This window comes from Callospermophilus lateralis, chromosome 14 (genome assembly GCF_048772815.1).
Source record: "Callospermophilus lateralis isolate mCalLat2 chromosome 14, mCalLat2.hap1, whole genome shotgun sequence".
Lineage (NCBI taxonomy): Eukaryota > Metazoa > Chordata > Mammalia > Rodentia > Sciuridae > Callospermophilus > Callospermophilus lateralis.
Genome location: NC_135318.1, coordinates 4,121,578 through 4,145,133, shown reverse-complemented (window position 1 = coordinate 4,145,133; position 23,556 = coordinate 4,121,578). Strand labels below are relative to the sequence as shown.

General features: G+C 51.2%; 1 protein-coding gene across 2 annotated transcripts in view; it reads right to left on the bottom strand.

The window, feature by feature from the left end:
- Nucleotides 1-1,930: 1,930 nt before the first annotated feature.
- The window catches only part of Rnf144a (ring finger protein 144A), a 97,514-nt gene continuing 75,888 nt past the window's right edge, over nt 1,931-23,556 (bottom strand). For both annotated transcript variants that reach the window (XM_076833487.2, XM_076833488.2), the window contains 6 exons: nt 23,446-23,550; nt 23,240-23,300; nt 17,528-17,735; nt 13,672-13,819; nt 10,014-10,103; nt 1,931-5,765 (listed from right to left, as the gene is read on the bottom strand). In XM_076833487.2, the coding sequence (XP_076689602.1) occupies nt 5,634-5,765; nt 10,014-10,103; nt 13,672-13,819; nt 17,528-17,735; nt 23,240-23,300; nt 23,446-23,550 (744 nt within the window). In that variant the 3' untranslated portion in view covers nt 1,931-5,633. The remainder of the gene's footprint in view (nt 5,766-10,013; nt 10,104-13,671; nt 13,820-17,527; nt 17,736-23,239; nt 23,301-23,445; nt 23,551-23,556) is intronic.

The window sequence follows — 23,556 nt, the reverse complement described above, 5'->3', positions numbered from 1 at the left end:
CAGCTTCCTCAGTGCACACCCTGAGTGACTGGAAGGGGAAGAGCAAGCTGTGACCGGGCAGGCAGCAGTGATTGCCGATCACTCTCTATAGAGCCAAGCTGAGTGTGTGACCTGTCCCACAGTCCTGGCCACTTCACAGTCTCCCCAGGGAAGCCTGGGATGAGGTCAGCATCAAAAGCCACCCTTGGTATAAGAGCAGGTCAGCTCAGTATTGTCCCTTCCTTTCAGGACCCTGTAATTCGAGTTCTTGAGTTTTTTTCTGTTTGAAAATACTGACAAAATCTTATATATTTTTTTAATTTTTGGAAAAAAATGCTTATGTACACACACACACACACAAATCCACTTGCAAATAAACAGTAGGATTTTGTGGAGTAATCCCCACCTGCCAGGTTAACTCAAGGGATTGAGGTTCAGCCAGTATGGAGAAGAGTTGCTTCTGAACAGCCCCTAGGTAGCAGCCTGCGGCAATGAACACGCTCGCCCAGACCCTTTATAGCAAGGGCCATGTCCCTCTGCCTCCAGAAGGCTGGCCTCCAGCACACACTCCATCACAGCAGATCAAGATCAAGGACCTGCACCACTGGAGGGACCACTCCCATGAATTCTCTTCTCCTCCCGTTTCCTCCTTGTCTGCAAGATCAGCTCACATATGACATCCTCTGGACAGGCCTCTCTGACATCCAGGACTGCAGAATGCCCACATGTGGGATCCCCAAAGCCTGATATGCATTGTCTACTATAGCATTTGTACTACTTACAACAATTGACTGCCTTCTCTGTCCCCTCTTCAGACTAAGAGCCCCTGAGAGCAGTTGTACAAACTCTTTCACCCCCTCGAGTCACCAGCTAAGAAACTGTGCCTCACACTGCGCCTCAAGTCACTCAGAGTGGATCCTGAAATTTAAATATGGGAGAAGAAACTCTCCCATTCTCTATCTCTGGTCTGGTGTCCTGTTAATGAATGAGGTATATCCCTCCTTGAAGTTTAGAGGGGGCAGGTGAAAATCAAGGAAACACCCTGATCTCTGGATTCTCCTTACAATTGGTCCTCTTTATCTGCAGGTCTGCAAGGATCACCTCAACCAATAGTGCATCAAAAATATTCAGAACAACATTTAAATAACTCCCTACTGCACATGCAGACTTCTCCCCTGTGATCCTCCTCTAGGCAGAACATCCATTTAGGTTTTATTAGGATTCATGAGCAATCTATAGGTGATTTAAAGTACGTGGGGGATGTGCCCAGGTTTTTTGCAAACACTGCAACTTTGTATGCAGGGACTTGGGCATCTGTGGGCTTTGGTATCCGAGGGGCTGGTTCCTGGAACCAGTTCCTTGTAGATATTGAAAGATGGCTGAATTTCTTATTAAATAAGAAATATCCATATTTACTTTTTTGCAGCAGAGAGAGAATGATCACTGATTTTCATGGTGCTCCCTGTAAAATACGGCAGGTTTGTAGGCCCTCGTCTCTGGGGCTGGGGTGGGTGCTTGAGCAGGATGCTTCGCAGGGATGCTTTTCTAGTCTGACACCACAAGGACCCAGAGAATGGCTACATGTGGCAACTCAACCCCAAGGGTGCAGATTATTTTGTCATCGAGAGTTGAGTCCACTCCCAAGAAAGAAGATCCCCAGTAAAAACGCTGTGTTTGCAGTGGCACAGAGCGTCCCCCACCTGGCCAGCCCTCTCTCCCTCCCACCTCTCATCCCAGTATTTCAATCTTGTGGTCAGTTGTCAATTAGGCGTCTACAAAAGATGGAGCCAAGCAGGATTTTAAAAAGTCACCTGTATTCCAGCCAAAACATCTTTAAAAAGAAATCCCTTTGCAAGGGGGACAAACTATGTAAGACACAATACATTTAAAATATGTATTGAAGTTACAAATGAAACTTTTTTCATGTGATTCCAAAGTACAAAACACAACATTGAAAGGCGTCCGAACAGTTCTTTTATACATCACAGTGTTAGTGGCACAAAACGTACTGACATTTCAAAAACACAAACCAAATTTGTTTTTTGTTTTTACCACCACTTGTCAAATACATAAAGTATACATGTGCATGGCTCACTCACGCATGCATTTACACAAGATTCAAACACACCCACGGCAAAGTGAGCAAAGGAAAGACAGGTCAGGCACGTGGCATGTGGCACGTAGCTACCCTGCGCTGAGGGCTCTGGAACTGTGGAAGACAGACTGCGCACAGCAGAGGCGGCCAGAGACCACGGGACTGATGACCAGTGGGCATGCTCCCCAGGGGATGCACCAGCAATGGCATCTCACGCGGGCCCCTTCCCCCCATTGGGGGTTTTTGGCAATCATCAGTCATAATCCCTTCATGTTGCTTATTTTCATAAGGGCCTGGGTCAATTAAAAGGAAAAAACAAGCTTTGGTATGTTCTAAAGAGACCTTCATGGAGCATTGTACATGCAAAATGTTTTCCCTTGATGATTTGTGATTTACATATGTATATACATATACACACACAGGTGTGTTTATTAATAAACAGTAATCTGAGAAAATACAAAAAGTCCACCCTGGTTCATTCCAACTCCCTAATGTTTACACTACCAAGGGAAATTTTTCTCTTGAAATTTGTTACGTAACTTTTGCTTTTTGCAACCTACATTGAAAAAGATAAATTCATCTCGAAGTCATCTTTTCACCTCTGACATTCGCTCTCCTGTGGCAGAATGTGCCATATGGAATATATTGTAAAGAGAATGTGTTCCCTTGGAAGAGGTGCCAGAGGTTCATTCTGCAGTCTGAGCTGCTCCTGGGAGCTGAGGAGGAAGAACTGATTAGGACGTTGCTCATACAATCAAGGTCTTCCTCTGCTCAGCTGTGACGTCAATCTCTGCCACCTGAACAGACTTGGTCTCCCAGGACATTTGTGAGGACACAGGACACATGGCTGAGCCACACAGAAACCAGGCACCTCTAGTAAAAGCCTGGTGAGATGGCGAGCTGCCCCAGCGCTTCAGGTAGCTACAGGTCAACCCTGCAGCAGCCCTGGCCTCTCACTAAGGGCCTCTCCCAGCCCTGGGAGTTAAAGGCCTCTCCATGAATAAAAGTACATGCTAGCAGGACATCAAAGAGAAAACCATCGTGAAAGTGAATGTCACTTTCCAACCAGGACAGACAATGTCGAATAACAGTAATGAGTCCATCTACTGAGTGCAGATAAGACCCAAGTTCACACGGAGGACCATCCTCTCATAATCTATTTACATTTTACATCCAGCATGTGAAGATTGCATTGCTGTAACAAATGGGTATGGCATTCCTTACTAAGATAAAAGGATTCTGATGAGGGAAATGCTACTTTCAGTATCCCCAGGTGATCTTACTGGCATTTACATAGGGGTGGACAGTTTCACTTTTATATTAAATCACACTGAGCAAACGGAGGCAGGTTTGATACAGAAGCTCAGTGCTAATCTGACTGCCCTGGTGGCCCCAGGATTGCTGTGGTCTGTACCTCGCTAAACCACATGCTTTTGAAGCATATTGCACACGAAGGCACAGGATGGTTGGGGCTAGAGATGTGTATGATGGGGCCAGAGACTCCTCCAAGACAGGACATGCCACCCCTCTAGGAATAACGGGTCTAGGCTCCCATGCTGAATGGACTCTTGTGATGGACAGCAGCTATTCAAGCCTGGGAGGACAGGGGCATCATGAAGGTCTACCCCAGAGGCCACTGGAAAGAGGGCCAAATGCCTGCCGCTTTTGATAGGGAATGTGGCCAGGCAACTGTGCCTACAAATTACAGGTTTAAGTCCCAAGTCCCCAGGCCACAGGCTCATGGAGTTGTTGCCCATCTCCAGAAAATCCCTTTCACGCATAACAACATCTCAGACTGCAAAGACCCACTTGAAAGACAGCCTCAGCTACGTTCTTATTTAGTTCATGAACTTTTAAACTGCAATTACTAAGAAAACTTCTCGAACATAATTTTGATGCAGACTGATCTCCTAAATGGCTCTTGTTTCATAAAGAAAATCAATACTAGAGGTGAAGAGAGAAGTGATTCTGTTTCATAACTATTCACTGTCAAGAAATAAAGAAGAAATTTGCAGGCAGGGAAGATATACTAGGACCTGAGACGGATATGTAAATGTCGAGTCAAACACACACAAAATAACCTCATATTTTAAATGTGCTTGCAATGAGCAAACAACTGAGATAAAAGGGCCTTGCTTTTGTTTTACTCCTTGGTAGAATTCTTAATAAGTCCTAAGAAATTCCACTGTAATAAATCCACAATATTTTCTTCTTTTTCCTGGCAAGCACATGTGGCTCTCATAGTAAATTCTCTTTAAAGGAAACACTTTCTCCACTCTTCAGACAAGTGATGGAGTAACGTGCATCTTATGGATCCATGCATTTCTTTGCCATGGAAACAGTCACACAGAGCCCTGGGAAAGACCAAGTGGTAAAATTCCCACATCAAAAGTGAATTGCAAGCGTTTTATCCAGTCAGGGCAAACTGGTTACCTCAGGGCTTGGAACTGTGTGAGACACATGATTTTTCAAAATAATTAAAGCATTTTAAAAATGTGAATATCCAGAAGCTTCTGCCCCTTCTCCAAGGGCCCCCCAGCCTCTGGCAGAAGGCCCTGGCTCCTAGGATCGATAATGCAATTTCTTCTTACTGTCTGACTTGAAAACTGAGGCAAGAGGCCAAACCACAGTCATTCTGAGTGGAACTATTTCTTAGTGAGCCATCGGTTTAGAAGACATTAAAAACTATTTGCCGCTACCTGGGTGAGAAGGAACAAGCCCTGTGGGTACGCTGAATCCCCATAGCAGAAGGAACAAAAGGTGACTCTTGTGGAGACGTTCCTTTAAACATGTCAGTATTTTCCAAGGAAAGCAGCGACACAGGAACCGTGTTTATAACAGTATACAGCTTACAGCATTCAGAAAGTTATTACAGCAAGTTTCAAGAAAAACACAGAGTGCATAAGGCTTTCTAAGTCTCCTGAAAAGTGGTCAAGCCAGAAAAGTCGCTGCACTATAACCTCTTAAAATGCACATTTTAAGAAAGGCATAGGATGGTTCATATGCACCTTGTTGGTTTTCACTACTCAGCTAGGATAAAAGAAAAGCCTTCTAAAAAGGACCTCGCTCAATGCCATTAGTAATAAAAACAGTTGTCACGAACTGAGTGCTTTTTTTTCAAGTTGGAATAATTAAATTCTGTCTGAAGACAGATGTGATCCGACCTCCCTCAACATGGCGCTGTCTTGAAGCCAAGGAGGAGAGGACAACATTTTGAAGGAGAAGGTCCCTTAGCCCCCACCAGATGTTCCTCGCCTACCGCCACGCCACGGCGAGGAAAGGCCTGGTGTGCTTCTGTCGACACTGTTGCTCAGGTCTGCAGAGACTGATGCTGTGGGGATGTGCCCAACCCCTGCCTGTCTTGCCTTCCCCAAGACTAGGCGACCACACCTGGGGCCTTGGCAACACCTTGACATCGGTCCCTGAAATCACGGCATCCAGCCTGACACTGTGAAGCTCAATGGGGCACATAAGGCAAGAGAAATGTTTAGTGGGGGGCTGGGGGTGGGTGGGGAGCTACACGTCCCGGAGGCGGGGTCTCGGCAGCACCGTGCTTCCTCTAGGTGGGTAACGGGTCGTCGTCCCCCTTACTGCACTTGCACTTGCAGCAGAGGACGAACGGGGTGGCCAGCAGCAGGAATGGAGAGGCCACCAAGAGCAGGAGCCCAAAGCCAGCAAAGATGCCCACGACCTGGAGAAGGAGCAAAGAGCAGAGGTAAGGAAGCCTGGTCCGTGGGTTCCCTGAGTGTGAGCACCACCACCACCCCCCATCCTCCACCCACCCACCCACCCGCCCACCACTCCCATGCATTCCCTATCCCCCCACTGAACCCCCGTCCACCCATCAACATGTCTGCTCAACCAAACACCCATGTGTGCATTCATCCCCAGTTCTGCTCTCATCCACACATATTGGCTTCTCTTCAATTTTCCCCCTTCCTCATCATTCCTTCTCTGCCTTTCCCCTCCCTTCCCTTCTCCCATCCATCTGTGCCTCCGATGAGCTGAGTTCCCTCTAACAATGTCCCAGGTGCTGAGAGTGCAAAGGTGCCTGAGATCTTGGCCCTCAAGAAGCACTCTGGTGGAGAAAGACCAAGTTTTAATTGAATAATGCATCTTACAGAAACTGCCCTCCTGCTCCAGGTGCAAGGGATTCCAAACAACAGTCACCAGCATTTTCTGGAGGAAAGAAGGGTTCCCCATGGGGACACCCAGGGTTACAGAGGTGTGGAGGTGGTTAGTATACAAGAAAGACTGGACAAAGCATCCCACCTGGGACAAGGGGAAAGACACAGGCATGGTAAGTTAGAGGATGGCCTGACACTTGTCATTCCCAAGGATGAAAACCCAATACTATCACGAATTTTGATTTTTCTTTAAAAACATGTTTATCCCTTAGTGTGTGTAAATGCTGAAAATAATAAGCTTAAAACATAGGCACATTGTCGTAGAAATTGGATAGTGCGGCTGTGCGAGGGAAACAGACTTTGCTTTATGACCAGCTTGTCCACCAGCTGCACCCCTCCCAGGCTGCAGGGAGTGCAGAATTGAAATCCGAGGATGGAGTTAGGCTGCCATCTAGTGCTCAGAGTGATAAGTACGTGAATGCTCTGGGCATGTGTTCTGACTCACTTTTCCACGGGCCTGGTTTCTCAACTGTAAAATAAACAAATGAGCTAAAGACCTCGAGGAGCCATCGTCAGATCTAAAATTATCAGCTGCTAAAGCATCCCAGATGTGTGAAGGAAAGGATACCTTGAATGGGGATTTCTTCTGAAGATCACACACTTGCACACGCATCCCATGTACACATATATGTGTGTTTATAAGCAAGACTGAATTAAACAAATGGCATCATGATGATAAATTAGGTGGTGCACATGCTGGGGAATCACCACTACTGCCCAGCCAGAGACCTTCCTCTGCAGAACGTGAAATCAGTGACTGGATCACAGTGTGCATTGGGTTGTGCTTTGCTAAAATCACCTGCACACTAATGCCTGGGCCCATAATAACATGTGAAAGGTCTTATTTGAAAGGCTCTCCCGAGAGCCCATGTGACTGGTACACAGTCATCAGTCTCAAAGGAGCCACACACCCCGAATCTCTGACCAAACGCTCACATTCTTGCCAACCTGATGCCCCCTTCTCTTCTCACTGGGTCTATCCTGTCTAACTGCGCATACTCTTTGACAAGTCGGGTTACCAATCTATGCCAGCTGGTGGTAGGTGGATGGATATCACCAGGAGAATGCAGCCAAGAGGAAATTATGAGACAACCAAACACTATGAAACAGACAGAATCACTTGGTGAGCTTGCTGGAGGTGTCAGGCACCAGACCACACGCTGGGAGACAGGATGGTACCGGTCAGAGCCCTGAGAGGGTCACTCAGAAGCACAGTGACAGCCGCACCAGCAACCCTGACATCTGCAGAGAGCCAGCCTCCCTTGGTACCAGATGCTGCGTAAGAACAGAACTCACTCTCTGTAGCCACTTCAAGGCCCCACCCCTGGCCCAGTGCCTCTCATGATGAAGGACAGGCAAGGGGTCGTGGGACCCGCCCTCTGGAGGGAGAATGACAGTTCTCCGAGGAGTCTCTCCAGGGAGTCCCCAAAGCACATTCAAAGGTTTGGGGAAACTCAACCACAATCAAAGACCCAGGAAAGGGCACAGGGCGCCTTTGATGTGCTGGAACATGACCTCAGAACACGGCAAAGGCACGCGGAGCGCAGTGGTGTCAAGCGGATGCTGAATTGTAGTCCAATCCAACTTTCTCACTTCAGAGATGCAAAGAAGCTATTCTAGATGTTCCAGTATTGGTTTCAGATGACAAAGCTGGCATCCCAGGGCCCACCTCACTGGCTCATGAACAGCACCTGCAGCACACCCCCACGTGAAGCTTCCAGGAGACGAGCACCCGAGAGGGCGTCCTGCCCTTCTGCTCAGCCCGGAGATGTCCCAGGCAGACCCATGCTTGCGTGTGTGTGTGTGTGTGTGTGTGTGTGTGTGTGTGTGTGTGTTTGTGTGTGTGCACCATCCGGGGCTAAAACAAGTGCCGCCATGAGCAGAGCTGGACCTGGGTGAAAAGCTCTTCAGTGCCGGGAGAGAAGAAAGAGCCAGCACTGGACAAGCGCCTCTCCTGGCAGAGGCCAGCGGCCTGCGGGTGGGTTCACTCCAGAGAAACAGAAATGCACATTTCAGCTCCTCCACGGCTCGGCTTGATTCTGGGAAGGCAATGGAAGAACACAGCAGCCTCTGGTCCGGGAGTGGCTATGCAGATGCAGGAAGCCCCAGCAGCTCCCGCATCCCCTCTAGATACAGCCCAGGCAAAAACAAGGGCTGAGAAGGATGTGACCCCCTATGGTATCCTACACTGTTGGAGAGGGTTTCTATGGGTTGAACTGTGTCCCTCCAAAATGACATGTTGAAGTCCTAAGCCCCTGGGTACACAGTGACCCTCTTTGGAAACAGGGTCTTTGCAGATGTCATCAAGTTAAAATGCGGTTAACAGGATGGGATTTAATTTAATTTGATTGCTGACCTCATACAAAGAAGGACTTTGGACACAGAGCCAGACACAGGAAGAGAACGTGAAGCCCCAGAGGGGAACACACCACCTGAGGTCAGGACTGGAGGATGCTCTCCAGCCAGAGGGCTCCGGGTGCTGGCAAAGCCCCGAGCTAAGGAGGCCAGGGGGGCTCCCCACAGGGTCAGGGCAAGGCCCTGGCCACACCCTGGCTCCAGACTTCTGGCTTCCAGAGAGACAATACGTTTCTGCTGTTCTGAGCCACCGAGTTGGCAGAGCTTGGTCGCAGCATCCTGTGCGGATGACTCACGTGGAGGTGGGAGAGGAGCGTTCAGGTTGTGCATCCCCAGGAGAGAAAGCGCCTACAGCCCAAACCAAATCTCCTGATTAGAGGGCAGCAAATGAAGCCCTTGGACCAGTCAGCCTCATCACCCTTCTGAGTACTTCTGGACAGGAAATAGGACGTCCTGGAGGGTGTGAGGAAGGAGGGGTGGCAGGAGAAGCCTCTAGCAGTGCAGGGCTTGCCATCTCTCTAGGCACCACAGCTGGGGGTACTTGACTCCACACACCCCGGAAGAGCTCATCCAGCCACCATTCCTGAAAACTTATCCACTCTGAACTTGGTAAAGCCCCAGTTTTTTAAGAGGCGCATTTTCTGGCAGCCAGGGGACTTGCTATGGCCCTGTGTAGGGCCTCGTCACCTGCTGCTTGTTCTGAGCTTGAGGAGGATGGGCATGATGCCTTGGCTAATGTCACCCTGGCCCCCATGGCTTGGGGCATCCCAAAGCCCCCTGCACACCTGTCTTTAGCCTAGACTGGGACCAGCACTAGGCCAGAGACATGAGCAGCCACTGCAAAGGGCTGCCTCCAAGGTCCCCTAGGGCAGCCCAGGCAAGCAACAGGTGGCTCACGCTGTGGGGGAGATGCGGCGTGTAGCCAGTGACATGGGTCACCCACAAGGACGTCTTGCTTTATATAACAGCGCTCTTGAGGAGAGAACGCTCACTGCAAACAGCCCCTGCCTAAAGTGCACCACTTGAGGGTTTTCAGGGCACTCAGCTGCAACTGTCCTTTCCTGTCCCCATTCCCTTGTACCGACTTGCTGAGCTCAGGCCTTCTCTGGAAAGCCTTTGGTTAAGCACTAGTAGACCCGGACTCAGGCTATGAGCAGCAGACAGGCAATGTGTGTGATGCTGTAGGAGATGCTCGGTCACTCACCATGGGGCCAGGGCACCCCCCGGCCAGCAGCCCAGCAGGACTGTGTTGCCATATTCCCAGCTCTGCCTTTCTACACAGCAGCTCTTCAGCCAACTGTCCCGTCTCCTAGAACACACACACACACACACACACACACACACACACACACACATACACGTGTCCAGATCAAAGGTCCAGGCCAGCCACCTCTTACCTGTGTCCGATGCCAGATCACAGAGGCCCGAGAGTGGCCCAGCTTGTTGCGGCAGGGTCCCTTGTCATAGTGTATCAGGAGGAAGTCATCCTGGGGAAGACAGAGGAAGGGACAGGGAGAGGGGATCGGTTAGCTGGGTCTCCACCACGGCCACACCTCCTTTGCTTCACATGCAACCAGTGGAGACAGGAGGGCAGGCCTGTGCCACATGCCTGGCTCCAGCCACCTCTATTCAAGAGGAGCAGCCCAGGGCGACAGTCACCTGGCACACTGGAGAGGTCCTGAGCCAGATGTCCCCAGCCCAAACAAAGCAGGGCCTCCCTGGGCACAGTGGCCATATCCCGAGCTTGCAGGAAAGAGCAAGTCATGCCAGCTCAGGACTTCTGGACAAGCAGGTCAAGTGCTATTCCCCAGGGCCCCGAGGCCTGGCTGTGCATGGTCCCAGGGGAGGACCCAGCACAGGCTCACTCCAGAGACTAGAAGATCCACTTCACTTCTGCGCTGTTTTCAGCATCAGCTTCTCATCTAAAGCCGCTCCCTCTTGACTCAGACCATTAAACTTTTTTTATCTAAGAACCAGCCCAGGAACATCTCCCCACAGGGTCTCCAACTGTACAGAGGGAGCAGAGACTCCTTTCTTGACACTCATGGAGACATCTGCTCGATTCCCCACTCGACTCTCTGGTCACTTCATAAGACAATCCCCCAGACCCTCAGCTTCCTGGAACTGAGGCATGCAATGCTACACTGTTCAGTGCCTGTCATCCAAATCCCCATCAGCACTCCTGAGGCCGTACTCCACGAACCTCTGCTTCTCTATGAAGGAGAGCCCCTTCCCACCTACTGCTAATCCAGGAAACGGCAGTTCTTCAAAATGGCCCCATGCAGGGCCAGCGCAGTGCTGTCCACTCACACAATTGACGCTGTCAACAACCTCCTTTTGAGGAAAAGTAAGCAAACACAGGGCCCCAGGTGGCAGAGAGACAGGAAGCCACTCTTTGAAATTGCAGCACTGGACATGAGCTGCTCTCTTGTGGCTCCTGGAAGCACTCAGCCAGGCCGGGTGCTAAGCTCGCTTTCTCTCCTCTGGAGAAGGGTGCCAGCCGCTAGGGTACTGAGGCCAGTCTCCTGGGGTCTGCACTCATGGTGCTGCGGCACTGGATCCTGGTTGTTTCCGTGCAATCCCGCGAAGCCCTCGCAGAGGCTGGCCTCCCTTTCTTTGCCTTGGCCTCTTCTGTGAAAAGGCAGGCAGGCAGCTAACTCACAGCCTCTTCCAACCCCACGCTTGCCTTCAACGACGACACATCTGGCCTCTTCTGGCCACTGTTAGAGCACGCCTCCTTCCTGCTGAGGGGACTGAGCTCTTCCCTTCACTTGGACGCTCACGCACACACCACCCAGATCAGTCCAAGTCCCACTTTTACATCTCATCTCCCAAACAGCCTACCATGAGGTCTTGTTCTGTAGGTTAAAATGGGTTTGAATCTGTTTTCTGGAAAGTAAACTAAACCACATGGCACTACTCAGTTTAGAAATCTTTAATGATCTCTGCCAGCAATAGTGCATTCTGCACATCAGAATCCCCTGGAAATGAAGGCTCTAGGCTTTACCTACAGGTACAGACCCATGGATCCATGGTAGGACCCAGTGCAAACTCTCCAAGTGATTCTGACCCAAAATGTCCTTGGATAGGTGCTTGGGTGGGTGCACGGGACCCTGTGCTGAAGGCCAAAGCCCTTTGCCTGCACATAGAAACCTTTGTGGTGACCTGAGTCATTGGCCCAGCAGTTCTGGTCATGTTCCCTTTGCTTAGCACCTTCTGGTCTTCAGGTCCTTAGCTGAGACCCCGCCCCACCCCCCACATCTGGTACTGGGCTGCTCCCCCGGCTGCCTGTGGCCTTCACCCACGGTGACAGCCTTCTTTATAAGGATGGTCTCATATCATGGGTTAGGGAGAGGGCAGGCTCCTCCAGATCAAGGATGTGGCCACTCTCCCACCCCGAGGAGCTGCCCACACTCGGTGCAGGTCTTAAGAAGACAAGGACAGGCTATTTAAGACGTGCTTTCTTATCCCCTGACAAAAGCACTCTGAACGGGTCCCACGTTGTAGCAATTTAATTGTGATTTTAAACTTACTGATGAAGCCCTTGGGCAGAGGGATCCCAGCAGCTGCCGGGAACCCAGCAGTATTTTTATGACAAGGAGTATTTTCCTTCCTGTTGATCAGAGGTGTCACTCAACTTACGGGGGCATGAGAAACAACAGGCCATATACAGACAGTCACGGTCAGTCACCTGCACAGGACAAGGACTGAGGCTTTGGGCAGGTCCTTCTGTGAGGCTTAACATGTCCTGTCCAGTTCTGGCTTGAAGCCACCTGGCCCAGGCATCAGTGACAGGTTTTAGAGCTTGAATGGTCAGAGGCTGGACACTGGACACCAGGCCCCTTCCTTGCCAGCCAGGGGCTTTGGGGAAACACTAGTAATTCCCTGGACTTTCTCTCAAGAAAAAGAATTCATAGTCCCAAGTCGTGGAAGTGCTGGGTGAACAGAGGGTCTGCAGAGCCGACTGACCAGGAAAGGCCCTCCCCAGCACTCACCAACCCTCTACTGTCTGCTGACTAGAGAGGACCAGCTCCTGTGAGCAGTGGATGTGGGCACAGTGTGACAAGTGGGGAGCACCAGGGAGACTCCCCGAGGGGTGGGCAGGATCGTGAGAGGAGCACCGTCCAGTCGTCTGTGTCCGGAGGCCTCTGTGTCGTGGTGTGGGCCTTGATGGGAAACTGAGGAGAAGAGCCCAGGGGGAGCCTGCGTGCTGTGTTGGCCAGGGCTCGGGCTGCCTTCAGCCACGCACTTGTGACCTTGTCTGAAACCACGTGACTGTCCTTGATAAGCTGCCCAAACAGAATCTGCTCCTTCAGAATCTGCCCTCTAGGGTCACAGGGCTGTTTTCCAGCCGCTCTTTGATCTGCCAAGGACACAAAGCTCACTGTGGGGCGGTGAGGAATGGAAGCCGCCCGCACCCAGCCCTCGACCTTCTCTCCCTCTGTGCGCCTTTGCTAACCCACCACCAGGCCCTGTCACATGCAGAATATTTGTGCCTCCTCCATGGACAGCCACTGGGGACACCCTTAGCCCCAGTGTGATGGTGTCAGGAGGGGGTCTTTGAGGGCAATTAGGTTTCCATGAGGTCCTGAGGGTGGAACCCAGGATGGGATTAGCTAGTGTCCTCTCTGCCACGTGAAGACATAGTGAGAAGGTGGCCAGGAAGGGACCTCACCAGGAGTGGGAACTGTCTGTACCTGTCTGAGCCCTGAGGAAAACAGCCTGTGGCTCACGCCACCCATCTGCCCCATCTGCAGCTATGCAACACAGCGGCCAGGCTGATTAGGTAGCACCAGAAGACTGAGGCTCTCAACACCCCTGAAAGCCAGGGGGAACCCCAAGCCTGCCGGAGTGTCCATGCCCAGAGCTGCTGAACGGGTTGCCTGGACAAGTGGCACTCTGAGTTGACGTTTCCACAACTCAGGACAATGTCTGCTCTTGTTACTTCTCCGTTTCCAGGAATAACCTCCAAGCTCTCGGGGAGTGGCTGGTCTTTTCCCACCCCAGCTTGACCCTCAAAGCCCCCTGGGACCCTGGACCCGCGGCAGTACTCACATCCAGAGACTCCAGGCAGTACCAGCAGAAGGCGTGCTTACAACTCTTGCACATCATCTGGGCGCACCCTTCGTCTCGCTCGATGTAGACTTTGCACTTGGGGCAGCGCTTGATGGGGGCGTCATCCCCTTCCATCTTGAAAGCAGAGCTGTAGGAGAAAGTCCGTGAGGGACCCGTGCAGAGGGGCCCACCGGAGACCAGCAGGCAGCGTGGGCCACACGGGAAGCATGGCTGACTGTGGTGACCAAGACCTCGGCTTATGAAGTGAAATGAACCCAGCCTAAGAAGCGGGGACTTCAGAAAACCAACAACCAGAACACTGCCCCAGCTGGGCTGGATTAGGACTTTAAAAAGGAAAAGCAGTGCATATCTAAAGGTGGGTGCATAGAAAACACAAGAGACAACAGGGCAAAAGGCTTCAAGGGAGGAATGTGGGTAACGGTGCTAGACTGAAACGTCATGTGCGTCTTCCTGTGCTCGTGTTGATTTCCAAAGGGCTGATGGTAAACTTCATGCAATTCACTGTTGTCAGAAAGAACTAAGTTATGAGCACACATAAACAGTCTATTTGCTTTCACAGATCTAGATGGCTCGTCTTACAAAACTGTTTTCCTGAGCATTCTGCTTGGATTTGCAGTGGCTATCAGTGCAAAGGGCTTGGGCCTGGGGCTGGGTGCCGGCTCTCCTACAGCCAACTGGGTGAAGGCTCTCCAAGCCTCAGTCCTCGTGGCAGCGGGAGCATGAGAGAAGGCCACTTACAGCCAGAGCACAGGTGGCATCCTGCTTGTGTGCTGTGCTTCTAAAAGGGGCAATGACTTAATGCTGTGGTGAAAAGGTAGCACAGAGTTCAGGGATGATGTCCCGAAAAACCACAAATGCTAAGTGAAGTCACCACCTCTGATGGTGCATCTAGGGCAGTGCCTGAACAGACAGCGTCAGTTCAACTCCACAGGAGAAAAATGGGTGCACTCTGGGCCAAACATTCATTCACAATATGCCCACTGAGGCTGAGCAAATGCTGGCATTTTGCATGCATCCTGGCTGAAGGATCTCCCCCAAACATCAGAGTATGTACAGGAGTGAAACAGTCTCACTTCAGTCTGACTCATCCAGCTATGAGACGTGAACTTCCCTTATCATTTCATCCCCAGGTTCCTAAGTGCACTGAGGCCCATGCCCAAGCTGAATGTGATTCTGCTTTGTCCACTGGTAGAAGGAGACAGGCCATAAAGCTCTCCAGAGAAGCTGTGCACCCTGGCAGCTTGGAGCAGATCAACCCTAGCTAGGCTCTGACGCCTTATCTTCATGGCCTCCTCTCCTCTCCCCAGAGCAGACTAACCTGGCTACCAGCATCATCTCTAAGGAGTGGAGAGAGGACCAAGAGGTTTGCACAGGTCAGGTGCAAAACACAAAGGCTGCCCACACACAGTTGCTGTCTGTGCCGTGACACAAAGATGACAAAGCTGTCTGTAGCTCAAATTCTTAAATTTACAGGCAGATTGCAGACGGGACCAAGAGTGAGTGAGGTTGCCCTCATGACAGATGGACCAACACATTTGCACGTGCCTCTAAAGGCGAGACTACAGTGGCCTCTGACAGTGGAGGTTAATCCTGCAAAGAGCCTAAAGTCTCAAGGGACCAAATCCTGAGACTGAGGCTGATCGTCAGATTAGCTAGAACTGCTCTCGTGTAAAAGCCAGGAGTGGCCTTAGAGTAATGAAACCAACATTCTCATGTGACCCACAAGCTGATGTTAGAAGAAATGCCCTGGGCAGAGGCAAGACCACCAGAGGCAAGACCATACACGCTTCGGGGATGTTCAAAACAAAACCTGTGGGAATACCCAATCTGATGCACTATGTTCTGCCTGAATGCAGGCACGGTATAGACTGTGGCCTTGAACAATTACTGGTATCTGGATCACAGATAAAATTACTCACAGATAAAATTACTACTAATAACAAGTGTTAGCACTACTAAATTTAAAAGGGTGGACTGGAGTCTGTGGCACTTTAACCACAGTCTACATGCCCTGCGGCCTCAAGGGGTGGCAGGATACGCTAATGGGTACAGCTGGTCAAGTGGGGACAGAAACTGGGCAAAGGGAGGATTTAACCTAAACAACAACAAATCTACTACAACTAAGTGTTTGCAGTCATACATGGCAACAGCCTCATTGGGGGAGACAGGAGGGTGTTAAGAGGACTGTGGGTTTCTCCATAAGCCCCCTCCCAGGGCAGTGGCTGGGGCTCAGCTCCCACATGAGAACACAGACTTGGTATGGCCAGATACTCAGACTCCCAGAGAAGCCCCAAACTCCAATTTTTATGTGAAATGTCCTGATTTTTAGATGTTCACAAAATTAGACTTGTTATTCTTGATTCAAGTCGCCCTTGTGAAATAATTTAAATGAGGCTATGATATCAGGGATGGAGAAAACTGAGTCATTAGGCCCTAACCTTTGCTCTTTCTATGAAAACGTCTCCCCAGAGGAAACCCAGGGCTGGAAGCCTCGTCCTTCCCGCCTGCAGCAGATGCTCTTTTTCCCAACCTGCTCTTCCTGCACAGGATGAGGGGACCCACTCACTCTCACCAAACAGCCCCTTGGCTGCTTCCTGGGGCAGACGCCCTGACCTGCCTCCTACTTACGATTATTTTTAATGCAACCAAACAAGAAATGTGTTTCCTCTAGCAAAGTTTGGAAGCATCTAAAACCCCGAGTCTAAGCGAAGAGAGATGGCTGGTGTCTACGTGGCGTCTGAGGGCTGGATGCATGCAGCTCAAAGGTAGACACACACAGCCCCCTGTGGGAGCTCAACCCAAGGGAAGAGTCAGCCACGGAGACAGATGATTTAAAACACAGCATGTCGAGAATGGCCAGTGCAGACTGTCTCCAGGGGGAAGAGGGTGGAGTCATGACCCTGCGCTTGGGTCGGGCAAGCTCAGCAGAGGGGACTCAAGCCCTGTCTGAAAGGTGGCAAGGAGTCTGTGGAAAGCAGGAGCCCGGAGAAGGGGCACTAAAGGCATAGAAACCAACAAGCAGACCAGGAGTGGGCCAGGGATGTGGCGTGGGAACTAGAGGTCCTGTGGCAGGATGTGGAGAGAGGAGGAGGGGGAGAGAGGAAGACACGGAGTAGCTAGTGCAGATGCCTCAGGGTAGGCAGTGGGCAGACATGGCAGTCTCCCCATCTATTGGGAACCTGGCCACTCTACCTAGTAGGGCCAAGTGACAGTGGGAAAAAAAAAAAAAGGAAAAGGAAAAGGAAAAGACTTGGGTATTACCAATTTCTTATGGTTCATTCTATCAAATTTCAAGATATACAGAATGAGGCTACAAAGTCTACCTGGGCAAACAGCAGGATCACCTGGCTGTGAGGAGGAGTAGGGCAGAAACCCTGCCTGCTTCCCAAATCTCCCAACAGACATGGAGTTTTAGGGAGACATGTGTCCTCGGCTTCCGTCAGCTGAAATCCTGGGTTGGTGATCCTGGGGTCTACACCCCACCCCTGCTGAGTCCTGTTCCTATACCTCTGTTCAGGATCCACTCAACACTGCACTTGTGGAAAAACAGGCATGGCAGGACTCACAACCCGCATGGTGACAACTGTCTGCACATTCGCTTTTGCAGGCAGGTAGTGTAGAGTGTGGTTCTTGTGGATTCTTATATTTTCAAAGTCTTGCCTGGTCCTGGTGAATGATTCTCAAAAATCAACCATCAAACACATAACTACAATCTCCAGAAGGAGAGTGCGCATTGAGGCTGACGGATGCACAGCCATGTCCCCCAGAGGCACTTTCCTTCTCCCGGCCTGCAGCCCGCCCATCCATCCCCCCCACCGCCCGGTGCAGGAGGTACCTGGTTTCTCCAGGGAGGAAGGTGATGGGCATGGTCTCTGGGCAGCCTTGCCCGGGGTGCCAGCGGGCTCTGCAGGCAGAGCAGAACTCCATGTCACAGGCTTTGCACTGCACCAGCTGGGGGGTCTGTAGTCCCATGTCCTGGAGCTGGCACACAGCCTGGCAGGAGGATGCTGGGCACCATGTCCGGCATGGATCGAAGAGCACCTCTAGCAACAGGAGACAAGACAGGTGAGTCAGACCTGGAGCAAGGGGGGCTCACGGGATGGGCCTGGAGCAGTTCTGTTGGGCACTGACCAGTGTGTGGAGCAGGAAGGAGGATGTTTAGGTAAGGCGACCAGACAGGTCAGCCCTTGCAACTCTGTCCTGCTCTCCCACCTCTGCTCCAGCTCCTCCTGACCTCCAAGCCTGTTCCTGTGGTGCAGCAGATTTCCAAACACCCCAAGTGTCCATGGGGATGCTGCCCCTGTACCTTTAACCAACTGTGTCCCCCAGGAAGGTCCTGCTCACCCTCTAGGACAGGCTCAGAGCTCTCAGGCCCCTGCACTCTGGAGAGCTGTGCCCTCCTGTCACTGTATGCACTTTGAGTGCTGGCACTGTGATTCCTTGTCTGCCCCAAGGACCCAGCTTCCTGAAGTCAGGCCTATGTCCTCTTATGGCCTCAAAATGAGGCCCAGGGCTCAGCAGTCTGCACTTGGGTCACACTTGTTAAAAGACAGTCAGAAAGGAGGAAAGGAAGGTGTCTGAATTAGATGGTTCATCTGCCTAACACTGTCTCCCTTCCCAGATTTAAAAAAGCCACAAGCTAAGTACTGAGTAAAATTAATCCTCTGCCAGCCGGATTTCACCTCTAAACTAGAGCCCCAGGCACTAAGAATCCCGATTTAATGGAATTAGTCAGGAAGTTTATTTTTAAAAACAGGATATGCTGACACTCCTCTTTCTTCACATCCTTTTCCAAAAACTGCATTTATTTAAACAACTGGTCCTGGGCTGCCCTTTGCAGTAAGCCTGGCTGTTCCCTTCACCCACTCCTGCCCCGGCAGACACTGATTTCTCAGTGAGGCTGGGTGGGGGAGGAGGGTCACATGGAATGCCTGCATCTGCCAGGAGGTGATCAGAGCCCAGTAGCTCCAGGGCTCCTGTCAGCTTTTGGTTCCTGGGCTGCTCAGTGGGTAAGGCCAACCTTGAGAAGCAGTCTTGGGAATTGTGCTGAGGCCACTCGGAAAGCAACAAAAGCCCCAGCAAACCTCTCAGCCCTGTGACTGGCGGCCAGACGGGTCTGGCTCACCTGCACGGAAGATGGGAGCTGGACTCACAGGGAATCTGCAGCAGGCTGGGGTGGAGGGGCCCAGACCTGGCCTGGACAACATGGTTACTAAATCCCTAGCTGCCCTCAGGTATATGCCTTCCTGGGGTGAACCCATCCCTCAGTGAACCAGCAGCCAGACTCAGTGCTCCAGAAACAAGGTCCTGTTGGGTGTAACCTTGATAATGACCTAGTCATCTAGCACAGGGGCTGGAACCCTGTGGGAAGGGCCGGGCTGCGGACCAGGCGGCTTCTGTGGCATCTGCTCGGCTTTGATGTTGGGGAAGACTATAAACAAAGATCTGGGAAACCGCATGACAGCATGGCTGGCCACCTGCTGACCCGACAGGACTGTCTCCTGCCTTTCGTAACCAGGTGAATCAACCAATAGCACAAAGCCACCACCTCCGTAGGTCTGGCGGGAACCAAGAACTTGACAGCAAAGGGGCCCTGGAGCTAAGGAACCTGCGGACACCCTCGAGGCGCCCCTGGTGTGAGAGCATGGACAAAACCAGCCGCAGTTTCCCTGAGAGATTCCCGGCTGTCCGGCACACTCTGTGGAGGCGGAGCCGGGTGACACAGCAAGCTCGGGGTGTGCTCGTGAAGCTGGGGGGCATCGGGTGCTCCTTGCCATCTGCCAGAACTCAGGATGGTGCAGGAAGTGGCCTGGGCAGCTCCCACGGGAAGGACAAGCGGCTTGCTTGCCTGGTGGCCTTTGAGGCCCTGACTCATGCCTGTGCCCTTGCTTGCTGGCCCTGCCTGCCCCCTGTGCACTGTGGGTGAGTCCAGCCTGGACCCAGACTAGGTATGTGTCCTCCACCTGCACAGTTGCGATGCAGGCCCGCAGGACATGGGCTCACACACCTGCTGGACACAGGATTCAGAAGAGGAGTCCTCCTGCTCCTGCCTCTCTGGCCAGTGCGCTGTTGGCTGGCAGCCTGCCCAGAGCCGACTGTCTGCCTAGACCATCAGGTCCCCACACTGGCCCACCCACCCCACCCCACCCTGTGCTCTGAGAGCCTCTGACAGCAAGACTTCCCCAAATCGGCCGCCTCTCCTGCCCTTCCCAGAGCCTACCACCTCCCATCCCCACCCCCGCACGACAGTGAGAGTCCTGCTCCCTGCTCAGGGGAGGCCCATTCTGCCCACACGGAGGGGAGCAGAGGCCTAGTGAAGGTTTCCATGGTAACAACTCAATTTTGTGACATCAGTCCTTACACAGATGTGCCATGGCACTGACTGTCCCCATGTGAATTCCCTATGGGCAATGTGCTGACTGCCAGCTCCTGCATGGCCAGGGCCATTAAACCCCAGGAACACAGCCCCTGGTTTCTGGCTTAGACAGCTATTAATATCCCATTGTCCTTCCCAGCTGTGTACAAGGCAGGAACTGATGGACAAGGAAGTCCACAGCAGGCAGCTCCTGCATTGTATGCTCAGAGTGCATGCATGTGTGCCTATCTACCTCCCCACCTAGGTGTGTCTAATGACAACCCGCACTAGACACCGTGTCTTGCATATCATGTTATGTCCACCATATTCTATTCATGCATATATGAACCATATTTTCAAACAAAGCAAATAAGGCATTTTCTGAAATGGTAGAAGAAACTAAACAGAACTCTGATCCCCAAAGAGCTTTTAAGGCTGCTTGTGACTCAGGATGGTGACTTAGCTGTAATATTAGTTTCTAAACTAATCTTAATAAAAGAGGGTCCCAAGAGCTTCCTATTTGTAAAAAATGTTCAATGCTTTTCAAAAAGGTGTTTTGTTTCAACAGATTCGCTGTGAAGGACAAACCCAGCACACCCTCAGGGACTGCACTGCCCACTGGCTGGTACCCTGGTGCCAGCCAGTGGTGGTGGGTGGGGCGCTGCTGGTAGACAGTGAGCTCAGGCTCTTGTCGGGCCTGATGACTGGTGGGCACCGTGGCATATCTCGTTTAACCTTACTGACCTTGACTTTCTTTTTAAAACACAAAACACAGAACAAGGCTTGACCTTGGCATTCCTTTGCCCAGGAGCCATACACAAAGTGGGACAGAGTACCCAGGAAGGTGCAGTCCCTCTCCTGGAAGGACATGCACTTCAGATAGATGGACTCAGAGAAAACACCCGCAGCCTTGCAGGGTGGGTGCTCAAACAGGAGCAGACATGCTGCAGGCAGGCACTCGGGGGAGGGTGATCAGCAGACCCCTCTCAAAAGCCTGTCCCCACCAACGGGCTAGAGGTAACCAGGAGGGAGGGAGGGAGGGAGGTGCTCAGGGAGCACAGCAGCTTGAGAGCCCCTTCCCTTGGTGCCTGCTGGCCAAAGGCTTCAGCTGGGGAGGTGGATAAGTTTAAATTAAAGTCAAGGCTGCTAAATCAGATGTGACACCCTCAGTCTAAATAAGGACACATTTGCAACTTAAACTCACGACAGGATTTTTTGGTAACTAAATGCTGTTGGAAAAGCACTGAAATTAGTTTCCTTCTAAAACGTCCTCCACTGACCAAACTGTAAGGACGCAGCAAGCCCAAGGTTGCTTTCTGATCACTTCTCCAAGCCTGCTTGCTCAAGCAACCAGATAAAACCCATAGCTATGTTTTAGCTCTGATGTGCTCCTGTTTCATTCAGACAGGTCTTTTGTGGTATTAAGTCTGGATTCTTAAAAAAAAAAAAAAAAAAAAAAAACTTCTAGCACAATGTCAGTAAACTGTTTTCAAGTGGTAGCTTTGAGGGGGTTCTTTTCTAACCTAAGTCAAGTTGGCTTCATTTTTATACAAGAGAAAAAACATTTTTGATGAAGTCAACATACTAAAAAAATAAGATAAATTTATTAAGCAGGAGAACTTGCACAGCTGCATTTTTAAATTAAATTTGATGTCATAGAAAGTTCATATTCCTGTAACCTAAGCAACCCCTCGTTTCTGTCAAGATTCTCCCTGGAAAATATTTTCAGAAGAGACTAAAAGCCTCACGAATCCTAATTAATCAATTTTATAGCTCCCCACACTGACTTCAGCACTGAGTGATATTACGTTGAAGCTTTGAACTGCCCCAGTGTAAATGATAAATGCCAATTAAAGAAACCAACCCTTTAAAACAAGTTTCAGAGCCATGAAAACTCCCGCGTGATGTTCATGGGGCCGGACATGTGGGTGCTGCTGCCGCCGGGGATGCAGGCCTGGTGGGGGGGATACAGCTATCCTCAGCATTTCTACAGAACACTTTTCAAAAATGAAGGCCATGAGCTTTCAGGGACACGTGGCTTTGACCTGCCCTGCCGTACACTGCCACCTGCCCCAAGGTCCCTAGAAGCCAGTCATCCAGGCTGCAGGTCAGCTGGGTAGAGAATCCTGGTGAGGGCAAGGCCTGGTTGGGACAGAGGGAGCGTGGGCCTCAGGGGCCACCAACCATGCTGATGACCCCAGAGCCCTGTGCAGTGTCCTCACAGTGAGGTCCCACAGAAGGGGACCTGCCCGTGTCTCTTCCACTGCTCTTTGGCAGATTTGCAGGCAGCTTGAGGCCCAGAACATACATGAAAAGAGTCCAGTGGGGCCCACAGCCTCCTTCCGAGACATTGTATGATCTGGGGTACTCTAGAGAGCAAGGACAGAGGCCCCCCCTGAAAGTCTGTTTAATGCTTTGCCTTGTGACCCCAAACCAAGTCAAGGCTGCTGTCTACTGGCTCCCCACTCAACCCCGTGGTCCTAGGGACAATCCCGCGTCTGCATTAGGCTGCACTCCAGCAAAGAGAGCTGTGCAGGGCCGAGAGGGGAGGGTGAGGCTAAGGGTTGGGGATCTGGTCCCACCTGCCTGTTCGTGTTAGAAACCAGGAAGTTGGTCAGTCCACCTCTCTGGGCCTCAGCCTGGCAGATGCCAGCCAGCCTGGCCGAGCTGTGATGCCGAGACATGGGGCCTGATGATCCATCAGAGTGACTATCTCTACCTCAGTCACAGCAGGCAGGGAATCCATGCAGGCTGCATACCTGGACTCGGGCTGCTCTCAGGGTGGGGGTCCTGAGAGGTACCACTTCCATGATTTTCATCTTTTAAATTCAGGGCTAGACTCAGAGTTGAGTCATGAAACTGTTAACCTGCCTGCAGCAACATGTCCCATGAAGGTCATATCCCTTTAAGGCACCCGCACAAAACTCAGTCCCCATAAACAAATGGCAGTTCTTCCTGCTACCAAACAGATCACCTGCCGAGGCCTTCCCACTGTGAGCTGTTCAGAGAATTCAAAATGTCAGCTCAACTCTAGAAGTTCAATTCACATAAAATTTTTTGATCCTATTTTATAGCTTTTTCACTCCTATCAAATGATATCCACTTACACCTCCCCAGAGAAGCGCCCCCCGCAAAAAAAAGTTGCCTACATTGTTACAGCATCTTAATTGGTCAATACACTGGGCCACCTACCTCTTTCAAATTGTAGCTTTTTATATCTTTGCATAATTTCAGCCGCGACCATGCACTCAATCTAAAAGAAAAGAACATACAAACGAATAGAATAAGCTGAGGGTGAGAACAGAAGGCAAGATTAACCCGAGCAGGATCCGGAGCGGGCGGGAGCTATGCCACCACACTAGTGCTGTTGGCAAACCAGTTTGCTCATCTGCACGTGCCTCATCCTCCTGCAGGCGTCCCTGTTTGGGGCAGGCAGCATCCGGGCAGCTAATTGCAGTCTCTAGTCCTTCTTTGATCAAGAGCTCAACATACTGTTTCAGGCACTGAAA